Here is an 18,596-nt window from a genome sequence, read left to right as displayed (position 1 = left end):
ATATTAGTTTGTTTTCATGCTGCTGATAAAGACATACCAGAGACTGGGCAGTTTACAAAAGAAAGAAGTTTAATTGGAATCACAGTTCCATGTGGCTGGGGAAGCTTCACAATCATGGTGGAAGACAATGAGGAGCAAGCCACGTCTTAAATGGATGGCAGCAGTCAAAAAGAGAGAGCCTGTGCAGTGGATCTCCTCTTTTTAAAACCATCAGATCTCATGAGACTTATTCACTATCATGAGAACTGCATGGGAAAGACTTGCCCCCATCATTCAGTTACCTCCCACCAGGTCCCTCACACAGCACATGGGAATTCAAGATGAGATTTGGGTGTGGGGAAACAGCCAAATCATATCATTCCACCCTTGTATCCTCCCAGATCCCATGTCCTTATATTTCAAAACCAGTCATGCCTTCCCAACAGTCCCCCAAAGCCTTAACTCATTTTAGCATTAACTCAAAAGTCCACAGTCCAAAGTCTCATCCGAGACAAAGCAAGTCCTTCTACTGATGAGTCTGTAAAATCAAAAGCAGGTTAGTTACTTCCTAGATTCAGTGGGGGTGCAGGCATTGGGCAAATACAGCCACTCCAAATGGGAGAAATTGGCCAAAGCAGAGGGGCTACAGGCCCCATGGAAGTCCAAAATTCCGCAGGACAGTAAAATCTTAAAATTCCAAAGTGATTTCCTTGGACTCCGTATCTCACATCCAGGTCATGCAGATGAAAGAGATGGGTTCCCATGGTCTTGGGCAGCTCTGACCCTGTGACTTTGCAGGGTACAGCCTTCTTCCAGGCTGCTTTCACAGGCTGGCTTTGAGTGTCTGCATCTTTTCCAGGCACATAGTGCAAGCTGTTGGTGGATCTACCATTCTGGGGTCTGGAGGGCGGTGTGACCCTCTTCTCACAGCCCCACTAGTAATACCCCAGTAGCATCTCTGTGTGGGGGCTCCAATCCTATATTTCTCTTCCACACTACCCTAGCAGAGGTTCTCCATGAATGTCCTTCCCTTGCAGCAAACTTCTGCATGGGCATCCAGGCGTTTCCATACTTCTTCTGAAATCTAGGTGAAGTTTCCCAAACCTCAGTTCTCGCAAGCTTAACACCCCATGGAAGCTGTCAAGGCTTGGAGCTTGTACCTTCTAAAACCATGACATGAACTCTATGTTGGCTCCTTTCAACCATGGCTAAAGAAGGCTGGGACACAGGTCACCAAGTCCCTAGGCTGCACATAGCATGAAAACCCTGGGCCTGGCTCATTAAACCATTTTCTTCTAGACCTCCGGGCCTGTGATGGGAGAGGTTGCTGTGAAGACTTCTGACAGGCCCTGGAGACATTTTCCCCATTGTCTTGGGGATTAACATTTGGCTCCTCATTACTTATGCAAATTTCTACAGCTGGCTTGAACTTCTCTTCAGCAAATGGGTTTTTCTTTTCTATCACATTTTCAGGCTGCAAATTTTCTGAACTTTTATGCTCTGCTTCCCTTATTAAAACTGAATGCCTTTAGCAGCAGCCAAATCACCTCTTGAATGCTTTGCTGCTTAAATATTTCTTCTGCTGGATACCCTAAATCATCTCTGTCGAGTTCAAAGTTCCACACATCTCTAGGGCAGGGGCAAAATGCTGCCAATCTCTTTGCTAAAACATAACAAGAGTCACCTTTGCTCCAGTTCCTAACAAGTTCCTCATCTCCATCTGAGACCACCTCAGCCTGGACGTTATTGTCCATATCACTATCAGGCTTTTCGTCAAAGCCATTCAACAAGTCCCTAGGAAGTTCTGAACTTTCCCACATTTTCCTGTCTTCTTCCGAGCCCTCCAAATTGTTCCAACCTCTGCCTGTGACTCAGTTCCAAAGTTGCTTCCACATTTTTGGGTATCTTTTCAGCAGCACCCCACTCTACTGGTACCAATTTACTGTATTAGTTTGTTTTCATGCTGCTGATAAAGACATACCCAAGAATGGGCAATTTACAAAAGAAAGAGGTTTAATTGGACTTACAGTTCCACATGGCTGGGAAGGCCTCACAGCCATGGCAGAAGGCAATGAGGAGTGAGTCACATTTTTTTGAGACAGAGTTTCATTCTTGTTGCCCAGGCTGGAGTGCAGTGGCGCAGTCTCAGCTTACTACAACCTCCACCTGGGTTCAAGTAATTCTCCTGCCTCAGCTTCCCAAGTAGCTGGGATTACAGGCATGCACCACCATGCGCAACTACTTTTGTATTTTTAGTAGAGATGGAGTTTCAGATGTTGGTCAGGCTGGTCTTGAACTCCTGACCTCAGGTAATCCACCTGCCTCGGCCTTCCAAAGTGCTGGGATTATAGGCATGAGCCACTGTGTCCAGCCACATCTTACATGGAAGGCAGCAGGCAAAGAGAGAGCTTGTGTAGGGGAACTCCTCTTTAAAACCATTAGATCTCATGAGACTTATTCACTGTCATGAGAACAGCAAGGGAAAGACTTGCCCCCATGATTCAATTACCTCCCAACCGTCCCTCCCACAAAATGTGAGAATTGAGGATGCGATTTGGGTGGGGACAGAGCCAAATCATATCAGTTGCCTTTGCCCACTACCCAGATCACCAGGCCTTTTTATGACTTATCCTTTTCTAGCGCCAATGCCCAGTTCTATTTTTGTGTGTCCTGGGAGCTGATTCTTCTCTCTGCATGTTCTTTCCCCACCCACCGCACTGTGTTCTTTGGAAACCGTATTGCATTGTAAAAAAACATCCCCTACATCCTCATTGAACTCTTCACAGAATGTCCCTCTGTCTCTCGGCCTTTTTGAATTCCTCTGGGGATACAACTTTCCTACAGCTCTCTGAGTGGAGGTTGTATTTTCTCCCAGAAGCAGCATCAACTTTTCCAAAGACAGCTTTGCTGCATCTAGAGTAATTTCTTCCTTTTTCATACAAAACCCTTTCTCTTTTGAAGCCCCAGCCATCTGCTTATAACACCTGTTATCCCTTCTAGTTGCTGTCAGTGACAAATCTCCTGGCCACTCCCCCTCATTTGTTGAGGTCTTTGGCACCTACCTGCTCAGACTTTATCTCCATGATAAACTGTACCATCATTCTAGGCAGAAGTCCAGCCTTGAAGATTTCTATTTTGGGGACTACAATCATCTTCACTCCATACCACTTCCGTATGCTTTTTTGTTAGTTTTTTCTCTTTTTTGATACAGGATCTCACTCTGTCACCCAGTGGCACAATCACGGCTCACTATAGCCTTGACCTCCTGTAAGTGATTCTCCCAACTCAGCCTCTTGGGTAGCTGGGACTACAGGCACACACCACCACACCTGGCTAATTTTTTGTATTATTATTATTATTATTATTATTATTTGTAGAGATGGGGTTTTGCCATGTTGTCCTGGCTGCTCTTCAACTCCTGGGCTTAAGTACGCCTCCTACCTTGGCCTCCCAAAGTGCTGGGATTACAGGCATGAGCTACCACCCCTGGTCTTCCTAATGCTCTTGACCTTGCTGTTGCTTAACTACTCTAATCCTAAAATCATAAACTCAGACTAACCTCCAGGTAGAATCTTTCAGCCCAAAGTTTTTGCACATTCTCACTCCACTCATCGACTCACTGCAGATTTCTATGTTCATTCTACTTGTACTATTCTTAACGTAGTCACCAATGCTCTGCTGACTGTCAGATTTACCCTTCATCCTGCTTTCAAAATGATATTGTTGGATATAAAATGCTCCAGGAATAAATGCTTGGTTCTGTGAAGTAAAACCAGCACTCGGGCAAAAGTTTAATTCTCTCAGCAAGGCAATTTACTTCTGCAGAAGGGTGCCACTCACATCAATCAAGATAGCAAGAGCACAGAGAACAAAGGAGACCAGGGGCTTTTTATATCCTGAACGCAATCCTTATCTCTGTGTCCCTCCCTGTGAGTTGGGGTTGGACTGCACAATCTGAGCTGACCCAATTGGCTACTTGTACATATTTTCCTAAATATAGTAGGGGAGGGGGACATGAGGTACAGAGGTGGAGTGTGTGAGACGTGCAGTTTTGGGGGGAACAATGGGTACAGGTAGCCAAGGGAACAGATGTGAGTTATTGATTAGAGCTAATGGGAAGCGAGGTAGGCTATTTACAGCAACGAGAGGCAAGGAAGAATAAGAAAGTTGAGTTTGAGAACAAAGGCTAAGGAAGTTAACAGGCTAAATCCTTTGAAGAGAAACCCATAAAGATTTATTTTATCTTACAGTGTGTTGAAAATGCATGAGTTATGTCATTTCCTAGCTTAAAAACTTAAATAATTGTATATTACTTTGTGCATTCATTCAGAGACACACAACAATGAACTAAGCAGTCAAAAAACACTGCTCTCAAATGCACATATCTCATTTGTGTTTTTTAAGAAAGAAAAAAAATTTAAAAATCTCCCTCCCAACCCCTCCCCCCCCAAAAAAACCAAAAATACTGCCCTGATCAGCTTGTATTTTCATGCAGAGCATATATCCCCATTGTCCTCAGGATGAAGTTTACACTCCTAAGCATGACATTCAAGGTCTGCCTGGATCTGACCTTCCTTATGCCACAACTAAGTTCTGGTTCCTAACACCAGCTTTCAGTTCTGTAAAGTCACATTCATGGATGGGGTGCCTTCATGTCCTGTGTCTTTTCTATGATAATTATTTTTCCAGGTATTCTTTTCTTTTCCATTTCTTACCTTCTCCTTTATCCATCTTTTATGACATCTTGTGTCATGACCTTTTCTAGATAGGATTACTTATCACCTTCTTATGACAGTTCCATGCATATTTCCTACATGTCAGTGTCCTTTATTTTTACCTCTGTCTCTTCTTATTAATGATGAAAGGCATGGCCAAGCCTGCCTAATCTCTGTAACCTCATTGCCCAGCATAGCTCCTGGGCAGCTGAGCTCTTAAGAGCAGGTGAACATCTAAGGGGTCATATAGGACTCAGGTAAACGCTCTTACCCTCAGGAACTCATAGTGAAAACATCTACCTGGCTCTCTCCTACACGACCCAAAACAGTAGAGCAGTATTTGGAAAGACCAATGGAAATTTCCAGTGGGAGTTTTTAGAGAGGCCTGGTGGTACCACTTTGTTGAAGGTCTTCATGTTGAAGCAGGTGCTCCAGGGTCACAGGTGTGTGGGGAAGAAGAAGCTGTCATTGATTGAACTCTGGCCCATTTCTTTACTCCAGGTTTTTTCCCCAGTAAAAGTTTTTAGATGAGCATTTGATAATCAATATCCCCTAATTCCATCGCTACCCTCTACCCTTCTGTCTCTGTCTCTCTGTCTCTGTCTCTCTCTCTCTCATGTATGTGTATGTTTGTGTATTCTAAAATTCTAAAATTTGTAACTCTCAGGCATGTCTCTGAATTAGACATCAACATATGTCTAAAAGGAGTGATCTCAGCATTTTTTAACCTACAGAAAATTATTATTATATCTTGGATATTTTAAATTTATTTTTTCAAAAACTCATTTCCTTTACCTAATGTAGGACGACTAATTCATCTTTGTTATCAGCCTTTTATTTATTCAAGTTTATTTTATTTTGATACTCCTAAAGAAGGTTTCCACTCAAAAGGCATAAATTCCGAGGTTTTTTTTAAACTTAGGAGTTTTAACTTTTTCACAATTTATTAGAAAAAGACATTAAACAACACACACACACACACACACACACACACACACACACACACACACACACACAGAGATCATCTGTCATCCCATGGCGTAGTCCGAGGAATAGCAGCTGGGCTCAGGCAGGGAAAAGGAAAAGCCAGTTTGCCTGAGCAGGAGGCAGCAGCCCTGGGGTTGTCAGCAGGGAGCAGTGGGGCATGGAGGAAGAGAATGCCTCTCTCATCTCATCTTGTGAAGGGACAGTCAAGGGGCATTGGCTGGCTCGGTGGATGAGTCAGGGTAATCACTGATGGGCAGCAACACCAACTTGAGGAGATGTTGGCTTTTGCTTAGGTCCCCAAGGCTGGCTAGCAAAGCCCAGCAACCTGTCAAGAATGGCTGCCTTTGAACCAAAAAAATGAGAGGCAGCAGCTTGAGACATGTATTGAGGCCTAAGACACTGTGCAAGGTATATTATGTGCACCAGCTCACTGGATCTTCACAACAACCCTGTGTTCCTCAGATGTGGAAACCCAAGTTCAGAAATCTTAGGGAACTTTCCCACAGTAACATTAATAGGTAGAAAATCTGGCATTTGAACTATTTGTCACATATTTTTCTTTCCAGCTCTGTGACATTCAGCTACTCAGGGGCATGCCTGTTTTCTTGTCCTCTGAGTGAAAAGAAATACAGGCCTAGAATTGGTACCCTTTTTATTTTTCAACAGCTTTACTGAGATATAATTCACATACTAGGCAATTTACCCATTTAAAGGGTACAAATCAATGGAGTTTCAGTATATTACAGTATTTTACAAATTGTTCTAAAATGTATAGAACATAAAATTTGCCAGTGTCGCTGGTTTTTTTTTTTTTTTTTTTTTTTTGAGACACAGAGTCTTGCTCTGTTGCCCAGGCTGGAGTACAGTGTCACAATCTTGGCTCACTGCAACCTCCACTTCCCAGGTTCAATCAATTCTCATGCATCAGCCTCCTGAGTAGCTGGGATTACAGGTGCTTGCCACTATGACCAGCTAATTTTTGTGTTTTTAGTAGAGACGGGGTTTCATCATATTGTCCAGGCTGGTCTCGAGCTCCTGACCTCTGGTGATCCACCCATCTCGGCCTCCCAAAGTGCTAGGATTATAGGCATGAGCCACCGCACCTGGCCAAAGAACAATGTTTCTTAACCTTTTTGTTAGAAAATGATTGCTTCCCTAAGGAGTCTTTTAAACATTTTTGCCTTATCACTGTCCCATGAAATTTTATTACCAGAGATACACTATCTTTTCATGAGCGTGGCCCTTTGGGCAACCACAGACCTTTACAATATCTAATATCACCACCATTAGCACCACCTCTAGACCCAGTTTTTCACTCCCTTAGAGGTAATGTCACTCTAGTTGAGAGTGCGTGGTGTGGAGGTTAAAAGCACCACATTAGGAGCCAGGTCTGCCTAGATTTTTGTCTGGCTCTGCCCTTTACCTGCTGTATGATCTTAGACTAGTTGCTTAGTCTCTCCATGTCTCAGTTTCCTTATATGTAGACTTGGGATGCTAAAAAGCAATACCTACTTCAAAGAGTTATTATGAGGATTAAATAGTTAATAATATAGGACAGCACCTGGCACTTGCAAAATGTTATACAAATGTTACTTCTTATTATTGCTAACAGAGTTCTTTCATTTAAAAAATGGCTTAAAATTCACTGGACATTATGGGCACCAGATTCTCTCCTACTTCCCACCTTTTGGATGGTGTTTTCCCTTCCACCTTTGGACTGTGTTTTCAGTGATACTATGAATCATTATTATGCATTTAAAATTGTTTTCTCTTCTCTCCCCATCCATTCATTTTTGTTTTGTCTCAACAATTACATTGCATAGGAGTCTCGACTTAGTGATTTTTAAGTAACAGCTTGAGTACTTTATGGTTTTCATAATAAGGTCATAGATACAGTCAGATATATATGAATTTGGAATTGGGAATAAGCTTGATTTCAGTTAAAGAAGCTTATTTCATCTAAGGACTCTCTCTGCATGGGGAAATACAGGAAAAAGTAACTAGTCTTCTTGAGCACATTCAGTTGATCATCATTCATCATACAGGTGGTAGAAGACAAAATGTTTTTACTGAACCCAGGTTGTGTTCATTAACTACCTGCTCATAGGTCCACAGGCCTTTGTTTGTTTGTGTAAATCAGTCTGGTGTTTAATCACTGGTTAATTTGATCCTGTAGTGAATCAGATCTAAACCTCTGGCACCAAATCATTTATTTTTAAAGGCCTAAAGCCTGTTCACTCTATTTTGACTGCTTGAGAGGAGGTGAATGAATAATTTGACCAAGTAACTATGGGAAATTGCTATTGCATTAACCAAGAAATGTGAATACTTTTAAAGGGGAAACTAAGTTTGCCTTGTAGAGAGGCACAATAGAATAGATGCCAGGGGCTAAATTCCCCAGAGGTCACCTTCCTGCTGGTTAATCTCTTGTGCCTCCATAATATAAAAATGTTAATAATACCTACCTATGTGGTACTTGTAAAGGTGAAATGAATTGACACATGCAAAATGCTTAAAACTATGCTTGGCATAAGGTGGTAGTTAATAAATGGTATCTATTATTATATAAAAAGGTACAACCAGAGATAAAGAGGATATAGGCAGCTTTGCTGGTAGTATTGCACTCTTACGACTTGTTTACTCTTGACTGAATTTTCTTTATCTTTGCAAAACAAAAGAGTAGCTAGCTAATGGAATCAAAGAGATAGGAAAGACCATCAATGTTTTATGAAGGCATCTTTCTTGCATTTTCAAGATTCAAAACAAATATTATTTTTGGGGGGATTCCTTCCCCAGTCTCTTTCAACGGAATTAGCCTCCTCTTTCTCTTGTAGAAATGTTATTGTTTTTACAGAGTTCATGTTCTTGTGACTGCCTCTCTGCTGGATTGGTACAGCTTCTATGAAGGCAGAGACCACATCCCACTGACATTTGGAACCTTTATTGCCTATAGTATTCAATAGCCTGTCAATGTTTTTTGAATTTCCTTTTCCAATTTCAGGGAAACCAAAAGACCATTGTAGCTTTTACATTTCTAGGGTGTTCTTTGATTAGCCCAATGGACTCACAAGTCATGATGAAGCCTTGGACCTTTTTGGAAGCACTCACTGGGTTTGTTGGTACCATCAGTTGAAGCAGAGTTCACACCCTGACAGATTGAGGTAGGCTGAGGCACATCCTGAGGTCAAGACTGAATTGATCACCCTTCACTCAATGTGTTTCTTTCCTTGTGGACATTTAGCATCAGTTTTATGGACGCCCTCAAAAGTCAGAAATACCAGGTTGGGAAGAAAGTCATGGGATGTTATCTTATGATGCCTTGCCAGTGCCAGCTAGAAATTGATATGCTGTGATTCCCAGGGGCACAAAAAGATGTCTTACTTTATGACAGTGTTTGATTCTGAAATTGAGCCCAGCAAGGGGAAATAAAATGACTTAGCATGAATTCCCAAATATTTAACATAGCTACATGTGGAAAATACTTGAAAAATGTCAGCAATCCAACAATCTAATTTGTATTTCATGGTATATGTAACCTTGTTGAAGAAGACTTCTTTACCATACATGGGATGACCAAAAGGTCATTTGAATTTTTAATCTGAAAATATTTGATCTGGTAATCAACATGTCTGTTTGATGCATATGTTAGAAGATGATGTTAAAAATCATTTCACTGAGCACCTGAGAAACGTAAAGCGTTATGTTGTCATTATTAGTCAGCTCAAGCTGCCGTAACGAAATACCATAGACTAGATGGCTTGCACAACAAGTATTATTTTCTCACGTCTCTAGAGGCTGATAGTCTGGGCGCCAGCATGGTCAGGATCTAGTGAATGCTCTCTCTCTGACTTTCCTTTTCCTCGTGTCTTCAGAAAGAGAGCACTAAATGTCTGTTCTTATAAGGGCACTAATCCCATCGTGAAAGCATCACCCTCATGACCTCATCTAACCCTAATTATCTCCTAAGGGCACCATCTCTGAACACCAACATATTGTGAGGTAGGGCTTCCATATATGAATTTGGAGGAGGGGACACAATTCAGTTCATAGCAGTTATCTAGGCATCTCCCTAGATTGTCTTACTGAAGCGGCATCATTGTCTGGGGTAAATACCCAAGGTTTGTTGCCTCATGCCAAGGAAATCAAGGACACGGACACATGTGGAATAAGGTTAAGAGTGGAGGTTTAATAGGCAAAAGAAAAAGAAAAGGGAAATAGCTGTCTCTCCTGCAGAGAGAGAGGGGCACCAGACTGGGAATTTCTGCCCAAGGCAAAGTGCACAGTGTTTTATAGACAGGCTTGATGAGATAGTGTCTGATTTACATAGGGCCAAAAGACTGGTTGAACCAGGTGTGGCATTTACATCACACTCAAGGAAGCTGGCCACCACACCTTAATATTTTATTATGCAAATAGGGTCTCTACCTGGCCATTGCCATGTTGCCTGCTCCCTACTGTGCAGGTGGTTGACAAGGAAAGGGAAAGATGGAGCCGCCATGTTCGACAGGCCTAGGGCCCAGGTAGCCTTTTCCTGTTGGCACAGCTGCCAGCATTCACCCGTGCAAGCTTCCAGCTTGCTTATCTATGTCTGCAGCTTGATTTTACGGGCTGCTGTTTGTTAGAAAAGAAATTGATTTGGGGGCTGCTTTTCATAAAAAGGAAAATCTTACCAAGGACTTCCTTACCCTCAGTATCTTCCTAAATAATTTCTTCTTAACTCCTATATCATCACTTCTCCCCTTCCCCTCCTCTCCCCTCCGTTCCCCTCCTCTCCCCTCCCTTCCCCTCCTCTCCCCTCCCTTCCCCTCCTCTTTCCTCCCCTCTCCTCCCCTCCCCCCTCCTCTCCTCCCCTCTTCTTTATTCTTTCCCTTCCCTCCCTCCCTCATTCACCCTCTCCCTCCCTTTCCTCCCTCCCTCCTTCTCTTTCTTCCTTTTATCTTTCTTCTTTCTCTCTGTTTCTCTCTCCTCTTGGCTCACTAATGCTCCCTGTGACAACATGCCTTAAGGCACAGACCTCCGTGGATTAAATCTGATAGATAGCTATGTTTTGCTTGGTTCAAAATGTTTGGAGAAAAGGGTGAAGCCAATATTTAAAAAATAATGCTAAGATTTCCACCTTCTCTAAAAAGATCACAGACATAGCCCACAATTCCTGAGAGGCAATACAGACTGTGGAGTTGTGTTACCTGAACTCCTCTCCTGGCAGTCCAGTTCTACTTCCTAGCTACGTGACCTTAGACAATTTACTGCATGTTTCTATGCCTCTAACTCCTCATCTGTAACATGAGGATAATTCTAATATACACCTCATAGAGTGTGAATATTAAATGAGTTAATCCATGTAAAGCACTTAAAACTGCCTGGTACATAGAAAGTACTATATAAGCACTGTTTCTTATCACACCTTCCTGGTAATGTTTCACTAGAGCTCCAGTTTTCTACAGTCCACATTCTTCCTATTGTTTTTCTACCACTGGGGTTAAGTGTCAGTTTTTATTACCATTGGCCTTGCACCGTGTTTTTTCTCTTATAAGAGAGATCCATTCCGTTGTTCTTAGAGTAGTAAAATGAGAAAGGGGTGGGGGGGAGAGAGAGAGAGAGAGAGAGAGAGGGCTTTATGCATTAAGAGAAATAAGAAAGACTTGATTTCTTTGGGGAAAGGACATGATTTGCATATATATATTTTTTTACATGACTTCTGTACATATTTGTGTTCCTAGATTCTATAGGCATTTGGTTTTCCCCCCTTGCTTTAGGGAGGACGCTATAATTATAGAAAAATATGGAACATTGGATAAAGCACTAATTTCAGAATGAGAAGACTTTGATTCTATTCCCAGTGCAATGATTATCTGTGTTCCTTTGGATAAGTTGGAAATTTTCTCTGGGTCTTTACTTTCTCATCTGAAAAAGAGAGGAATATATCTCGTCCACCTCAATGTTTTTATTGTTTTTAATTTTAAAAGTATTTTTAGAGCAGTTCTAGGCTCATAGCAAAACCGAAAGCACAGAGATTGCCTATATACCTCCTGCTATTATCCATTATCAATATCCCTCACCTGAGCAGAATATTCGTTACAATTGATGAACCTTCACTGACATATTATAATTATACAAAGTCCATAATATACATTTAGGGTTCACTCTTAGTGTTGTGTATTTTATGGGTTTGGACAAATATGTAATAACCTGAATCCACCATTATAGTATCATATAGAGTATTTTCACTGCCCTAAAACCTCACTAGATTTTTTAAAGTTCAAATCAGAGATAGATAGCCCAATTAAAAAAAAAATCAGTTTAACACAAAGGGAAAGTAGTGATTATTCTAATATACCAACCAGTTAGCCAACACCTCTGTGTTTTTATAGCTCATGATCTCTGCAAAGTCAGTAGGTTCAAGTCTGATTAAATTGCTCTGCAAGTTATCTTACCAGTCCATGAAGAACTTGCCAAGAGCTATGCTTTTGTGTGGATATCTGCTTGCTCAACCTAGTTGCTCTTAGTTTTCAGGGGAGATGTCAGCACAGTTGACACAGCTATCAAGAAACAGTGTGGGGGCTTGGGTCATCTAAGTAGTATTTTCCCGGACCTGTATCTTGGGAAAGGCATCTGGAACATCTGCAAGCTCCTCTTGCAAAAAGAGGGGGTGGCCCAAGAGAAGCTACTCCAGAAGCATGCTTTTATGATATGGACAAAAGACCTGACTGTGTCAAGAACTTTAGAACCGATGATTGGCTAAATGGTTTCTGGTCCAACTCCCTGAATGTATATGTGGGAAAAACCAAGGTCTTAAGAAGAAAAGTGACTTGCCCAGTGCCACAGTTAGCTAAATGAAAAAGCAAGATTAGAACTTGACTCTTAACTGTCGATCCAGTGTTCTAGTAGTTAGCATGGAACAACTATCCTCTTTGGAGTCATAAGAACCTTGGTTGAAATTTTAGGTACTCTACATGTAGTATATGATGTCAGTCCATGGGATGGTTAGGAGTAATGTGATGAGAGGCATAGAGTGCTTGACCAAAAACATGTTCTCGAGAGCTGTTGATCTTCTTTCCTTTTTAAATGTACACAGGGAGTGGGGCATGCCTTTTCCCCTCCTGAGTATATCCCTCCCTGGGTTCTTTTTCTAGGAAATCTTTATGGAAGAAGTCTGAGTAGATCATACCATTTTATTAAGAGAATTCTTTGCCTCTGCTTCTATCAGCTACCCAGGCCCTGCACTCTGATTTAATGATGATGATGCCAAATTTGAGTCTGTGTTTGTTCTGAACTCTTATGCAGATGGAGCCTGGTGATATGTGAAGAATCATTATGCCACATCAAGTTTCATTTTACAGTCCATAAGTATATCTTTTAAAACAAAAACAAACTATTGCACCATCCTGGGGAGGGATGTAAATCATGTATTTTTATTACTTCCAAAGACCACCAGAAAATGAGCTCTAATATTTCAAAAGCGACAAGCAATTTATATGAATGAATCGCAATTTAAGCCCCATTATACTCAAGATGATATATGCTGCAATGGGGCTTATAGATGTTTCTCTAATAATACTTAATAATAAAAACCTTAGGACCCTTTTACTCCTTTCTAATTCCATAGTCTCAAGCAATATGAGTAGAGGCCGTGTCAGTCTGTGAGTTCCAGCTGGGAGCAAAATGCTTCTGCCTGTTTTGGGGCCTTGGGTCACTGGAGCCTAAAGTGTGAAAGTATAAGGATTTGACTTAAAAGAGCCAAGGAAGCAGTGATGCACGGAGCAGAATTGCCATTTTAACGGAGAATGTAATGCCAGAACAAATGTCATGAATGGTCTTGCACACGGATATAGAATTTAGAGATCTATTTGTTTCCATATACATCGTGATGCATCTAACATAATCATAGTCATAAACATCAGCTACAGCTAACATAATCATAGCATCAAAATGTTATCGAGTGCTAGAACTGGCACAGTGAGAACAATGACAACTTTGGGGTCATATTGTTTGGATTCAGACTCAGGTTTCTATGCTTACTGATTTTGTACTTGGGCAAGTGAAGTGACCTGATAATCTCTGAGCCTCAGTTTCGTGGCATGGAGATACCTACCACAAGTAGTCAAGATAAATGGAATGATGCGATGCTCCATATGAAATACCTAGCATAGTGCTTGATATTGAAAAAACAGCAGATATTTGTTGGGTATTTACCAATTGCCAGGGGCTGTTCCTAGTTTTTCTTTATAAGGTATGTACTATTAGACTGTTAGAATATTGGTATCAGCCTGTGCCTAACAATGTGCTTTTAAAATAATTCATCCTTTCAGTAGATGTCAGGTTAACTGTGGTTCTTCCTAGCAAAGCTTTCTGGACTGATTCAGATTTTTAGCGTGAGCCCGGATTTGTGTATGTTCAACTTCCACTCTGAGATTCAGCCTCAGGCTTAGCCTCTTCTTGTCTCCTGGCTTCTGGATGAATATGACCATTGCTCAAGATAGCTGCTTCAGGAGAGCACTCTTGCCACCTGGGCAAAGCTCAGACTGCATTACAAGCCTGTGGGTAGCATACTCATAGCTTTGGTCCAACTCAGTTTCTCTCTTTAAATGTCCATTTGTTCTTTCATTAGGGACTTACAATTTTTGTTTTGTAGTTATTCAATACCCTTCAGAGCCTTTTTTCTGTGAACAAAAAGCAGCATTTGTCCTAGGCTCATTTATAAAATCTCAATTGTTCACTGTTTCTGAAGATTGTTTTCTCAGGATAGCCCAGCTCTCTAAAGATGTTAATTCTTTTTTGACGCTGTTTATAATCAGATTTGCTTTTGAAACACCCTTAAATCCTACTGAAATGTCTTCTGGGTTGTGTGTTTCCCTGAGGATGCAGAGGCAATCTTTTGGGAAACGTGTTGTCATTCCATCCCCTGTTCCCATCCCCAAACCATGAGAGTTGCCAATTCCTTTCTTTCTTTTATCTTCTTGTCTCAAGAGAGTCAGCTGGATTACTCCACTTCACGTTCTCTCTCCTCTCCCTACCATTTTTACCATAAGATAGCTTTTATATCTGGTGGTTACATGACAAAGAATAAGCAATGAAGGCAAGATTGTGACAGTTTAATTTTCTGGTACATTCATCAACTTTTCATCTTTATTACAGTGCTTTTTCTGGACTAGTACCAGGAAATTATTAGATATACAAGAGCTGAAATTACTAATGGTATAAACTGAAAACAAAACTTACTCAAAAACACATCAGCAGAGCAGCAGGGATGTGTGGGCACGGGGTCTCAATGATATGTAGAGAGCAAGGGTTGGATTAAATCCATGTGAAAAATTCTCACTGGGGTTTTCTAACCATCCCTTGTCTGATTTTTGAAAATATTTTTATTCAGGGCCTTGGAGTCTTATGAAACAAGGAAATAGCTTGGCTAGTTTGATTCAAAATAAGCTGTTATAGCCAAGTAACTCCTTTAAATCTAGATGAGGCGGAGGCCTCTCAGCGGCTTGGTGATAGCTTAAGGGAAATGAGCCAGGAGGTTTCTCTGGGAGATGTTGACAAGGGTCCATGACAGGGAAACATTCATTGCAGTCAGCAGGCTAGTTGGCAGCTGTGGCCCATGGGCTGAAGATTGAATTGCCTCTAAGGCAAGTCCTGACTAGTTTCTCATCTTAAAGGATGGCTGGGCATCCCAGCAGAGTGAGATGGAGTTCAGTGTGGCTGTATCTCTGTGAGTAAAATACCAACATGATTTAGCCTTTAGCGTGCCCTGCTCCAATCAGTTCTCTTCACTACAGCCAGAGTGATATTTTAAAAACAGAGAAATTGAATTGTGTTACTACCCTGATGAAAGTCTGAGCTCCTTCACATGGCCCGCAAGGCCTGGCAGAATCTAAAACTGGTAATATTTTATGAACAGCACACCAATGTCCACACAGGATCTGGCCCAAGCTTATTTTCCCAGTTTCATTTCAAATAGGCAAAGCTCCTGTTTGTAACTAAGTCTTCTCAAACATTCTTTTCTGTCTGGTAGGTTATTCCTCTTCCCTGGGCCTGTTTCACTTCTGTTTCATGTCTCAGATGAACCATCACTACCATAGAGAATCCTTCTCTGACTCTCTCAGAGTAGGTCAGATTCCCCTTGTTGAAAGATCTCACGTCCTTGGTAGAACTTATTACACATTTCACTCAATGCCTTGCCCATCTGTGAGGTCTATGTGGCATTTTGTTCATCACTGTGCCTCTGGGCTTAGTAGAAGGCTAACTAATGTTCTTTGAATGTACACGACTAAATGATTCTTTCCATTTCTAACTCGACAGATGAAAACTTTAGCCTCTATAGTTTCCCTGCCTTCATTCTCTACCTGATGAATTCTTGTTCATCTTTCAAGATGAAGCTTAATGATATCCTTTTTTGAGATAACTTTTATAGTCATTCTCTGCACCAATCAGGGAAGGCATGGTGACTTAAGTCAGCAAAGGCATATTTCTAGCTCATGCAACATGTATATGGTGCTTGCCTGGTAGCTTGCTCCTCACTTGGCGGCCCAGGTTGAAAGAGTCTCCTTGTCTTTACTTCCATGGGTTACAAGGCAGAAACAAGAAAATGTGGTAAACTGGATGCTGGCTCTTAATCTTTCCACTTAGAAGTGATTTGCTTCCACTCAGATTTCATGATCAATCATGAGATTAATTTAAACCATGCTTAAATTTGAAAAGGATGGGGAAATACAATTGTGCTATGTGCCCAGAGAGAGGAAAACTGATGATGTTTTATGAACATCACACTAATGTCAAGCAGCCCTCTCTAATACCTGGGTTTTCTTGTTTCTAACCTCTCACTTGTTATGCCTGTTTTTACCTGGCCTTTCATAGTCCTACCAAAGACCTTATAAGCAACGATAACTAAATCACTTCCAAAATCTTAATGTCACCACACTACTCTATGACTCCTTCTTTTAGTTTTCCAGCTCTTGGACTCCAGTGGTCTGACTGTAATAATTCCTTGCCTTCATCAGGATTCTTGGTACAAGTTGAGTTCCCCAGGAAGCAACCTCTGTGATAGTGATTGGCCTGCAGGAAGTTGATTGCCTGAATTATTTCACTAATTTCTAGTGTTTTGTTCTTATTTCTTAGTTATGAAAGTCTTGCTAACTGTGGGTCTCCTTCTCAGATCTCAATGACCTCACAATAACTTTTATTTATAGGCTGTCAGATCTTTAACTCTGAAAACAATCTGATGTTATTTCAATGTATTTTATTCGGAAATAAATCAACTTACTTTTCTTTTAAAATAAATAGATTGATGAGTTTCCTAGTGACTCAATGTAGCCATTTTTATCCTCAGCTTCTGTACATTAATAATATTAAAGCTCCAATGATTATTGTAATAGAAATACTATATTTGACTAATCACCATTTTCATGAAGCTTTCATGAAGTAAATCATAGTAAATAACTTCTGAATTCAAATCCCAGGTCTAGCATGTTCTAACAGGATGACTTTGTGCCAGATATTTAACTTCTCTAAGCCTCAGTTTTCTAGACTATAAAATGGGAGTAGTGTTTGTATTTTGCTCATGGGATTGCATATGGATTGAATTAGATAATGCCTTACAGATCCAAAACATTGGGTTCACACTTGACCATTGGAATAAAATGATGGGGATACTGGGACCCAGAGTAGTTGAATGCAAGTCATAGGCTATTAATCAGCAGAACCAGAACTAGAGCTCACATTTTCTATCTTGGATTCCCATGATGTACTCATGTCCTTCTTTCTCTAACCATCACACACAAGCAGTCTGAATAAAAGGAACATAAATCTATGTTTGAAAACAATTTCCAGAAAAGGCAAAACTCTGTGTTTAAGGTTGTAGGTTATTTTAATCCCTATCATGAACTTTTATGAGAAAGCAGGTGATGCTCTGAACTCCATCCCAAAAAGAACAAGATCTTTTGTTGAATCAGCTCATTATTCTATCACATGGGGAGGAGCCCCAGGTCAAAGGATGAGAGACATTAATTTGTATCAGGCAACAGCAGTTGTCTGTATTCATAGTACAACATGGGAGAAACTGGCTACACCATCATTTTGTAGCATATGGATTGAAGCATGTCTTAGTAAGACATACAAGCAGAGAGCGACTGGATTCCCTTGATCCCTCTGATAAAAGCTATACCATGTACTGTGGACACCTAATAAATATTCATTGATATCAACTTCGTGGACACAGAACTCCTTGAATTTGGATGTTTAAAAAGAGTATTCTCCCTGGTAAGAAACTGATAGTTGTAAATTCAGTCTTCATACTTCTTGGACTCTTACCTGTTTTGTCTCACCATGCATCGTTCTAGAAACACTTTCAGCTCAGGATGGGATCTAATGCACCAAGCTGAATTTTCACCTAAGCTTTTGTGTTTAATGCATGTTACTTATTCTCTTGGCTTCAGTGGACATTCACCTTTTGTAATTTATCTGCAAAATGATTACACTCTTGTTCCATTATTTTACTAACCATGATCTTAATTTTCTTTTCCTTCAGATATTGATGAGTGTGCAGCTAAGATGCATTACTGTCATGCCAATACTGTGTGTGTCAACCTTCCTGGGTTGTATCGCTGTGACTGTGTCCCAGGATACATTCGTGTGGATGACTTCTCTTGTACAGGTGAGCTTTAAGAAGCAGTGTTGTTTTTCTAATTCATCCATTCTCTGTACCATGTCTGTGTTGTTACATTTAATTCTGAGTGCACAAAGTGCTATTTTTACCTAAATAGTTCTTCTCCTTGTTATTTCACCCCTACCATTTGAGAAAAAAGCAATAATAAAAAAATTGTCAGCATAATTGATTTCCACTCCCAATATTTCTGCCTCTGTGTGTGTGCTCGCGTACACGGGTATGTGATTTGAAACTGAAGTCCCAGTTGCCTATAGTAA

General features: G+C 40.8%; 1 protein-coding gene across 2 annotated transcripts in view; it reads left to right on the top strand.

The window, feature by feature from the left end:
• The window catches only part of NELL1 (neural EGFL like 1), a 936,950-nt gene that overhangs the window by 450,197 nt on the left and 468,157 nt on the right, over nt 1–18,596 (top strand). For both annotated transcript variants that reach the window (XM_008004248.3, XM_008004241.3), the window contains exon 13: nt 18,202–18,327. In XM_008004248.3, coding sequence (XP_008002439.3) covers nt 18,202–18,327 — 126 coding nt within the window. The remainder of the gene's footprint in view (nt 1–18,201; nt 18,328–18,596) is intronic.

This window comes from Chlorocebus sabaeus, chromosome 1, assembly GCF_047675955.1.
Source record: "Chlorocebus sabaeus isolate Y175 chromosome 1, mChlSab1.0.hap1, whole genome shotgun sequence".
Classification (NCBI taxonomy): Eukaryota; Metazoa; Chordata; class Mammalia; order Primates; family Cercopithecidae; genus Chlorocebus; species Chlorocebus sabaeus.
This window is presented reverse-complemented; position numbering and strand designations above follow the sequence as displayed.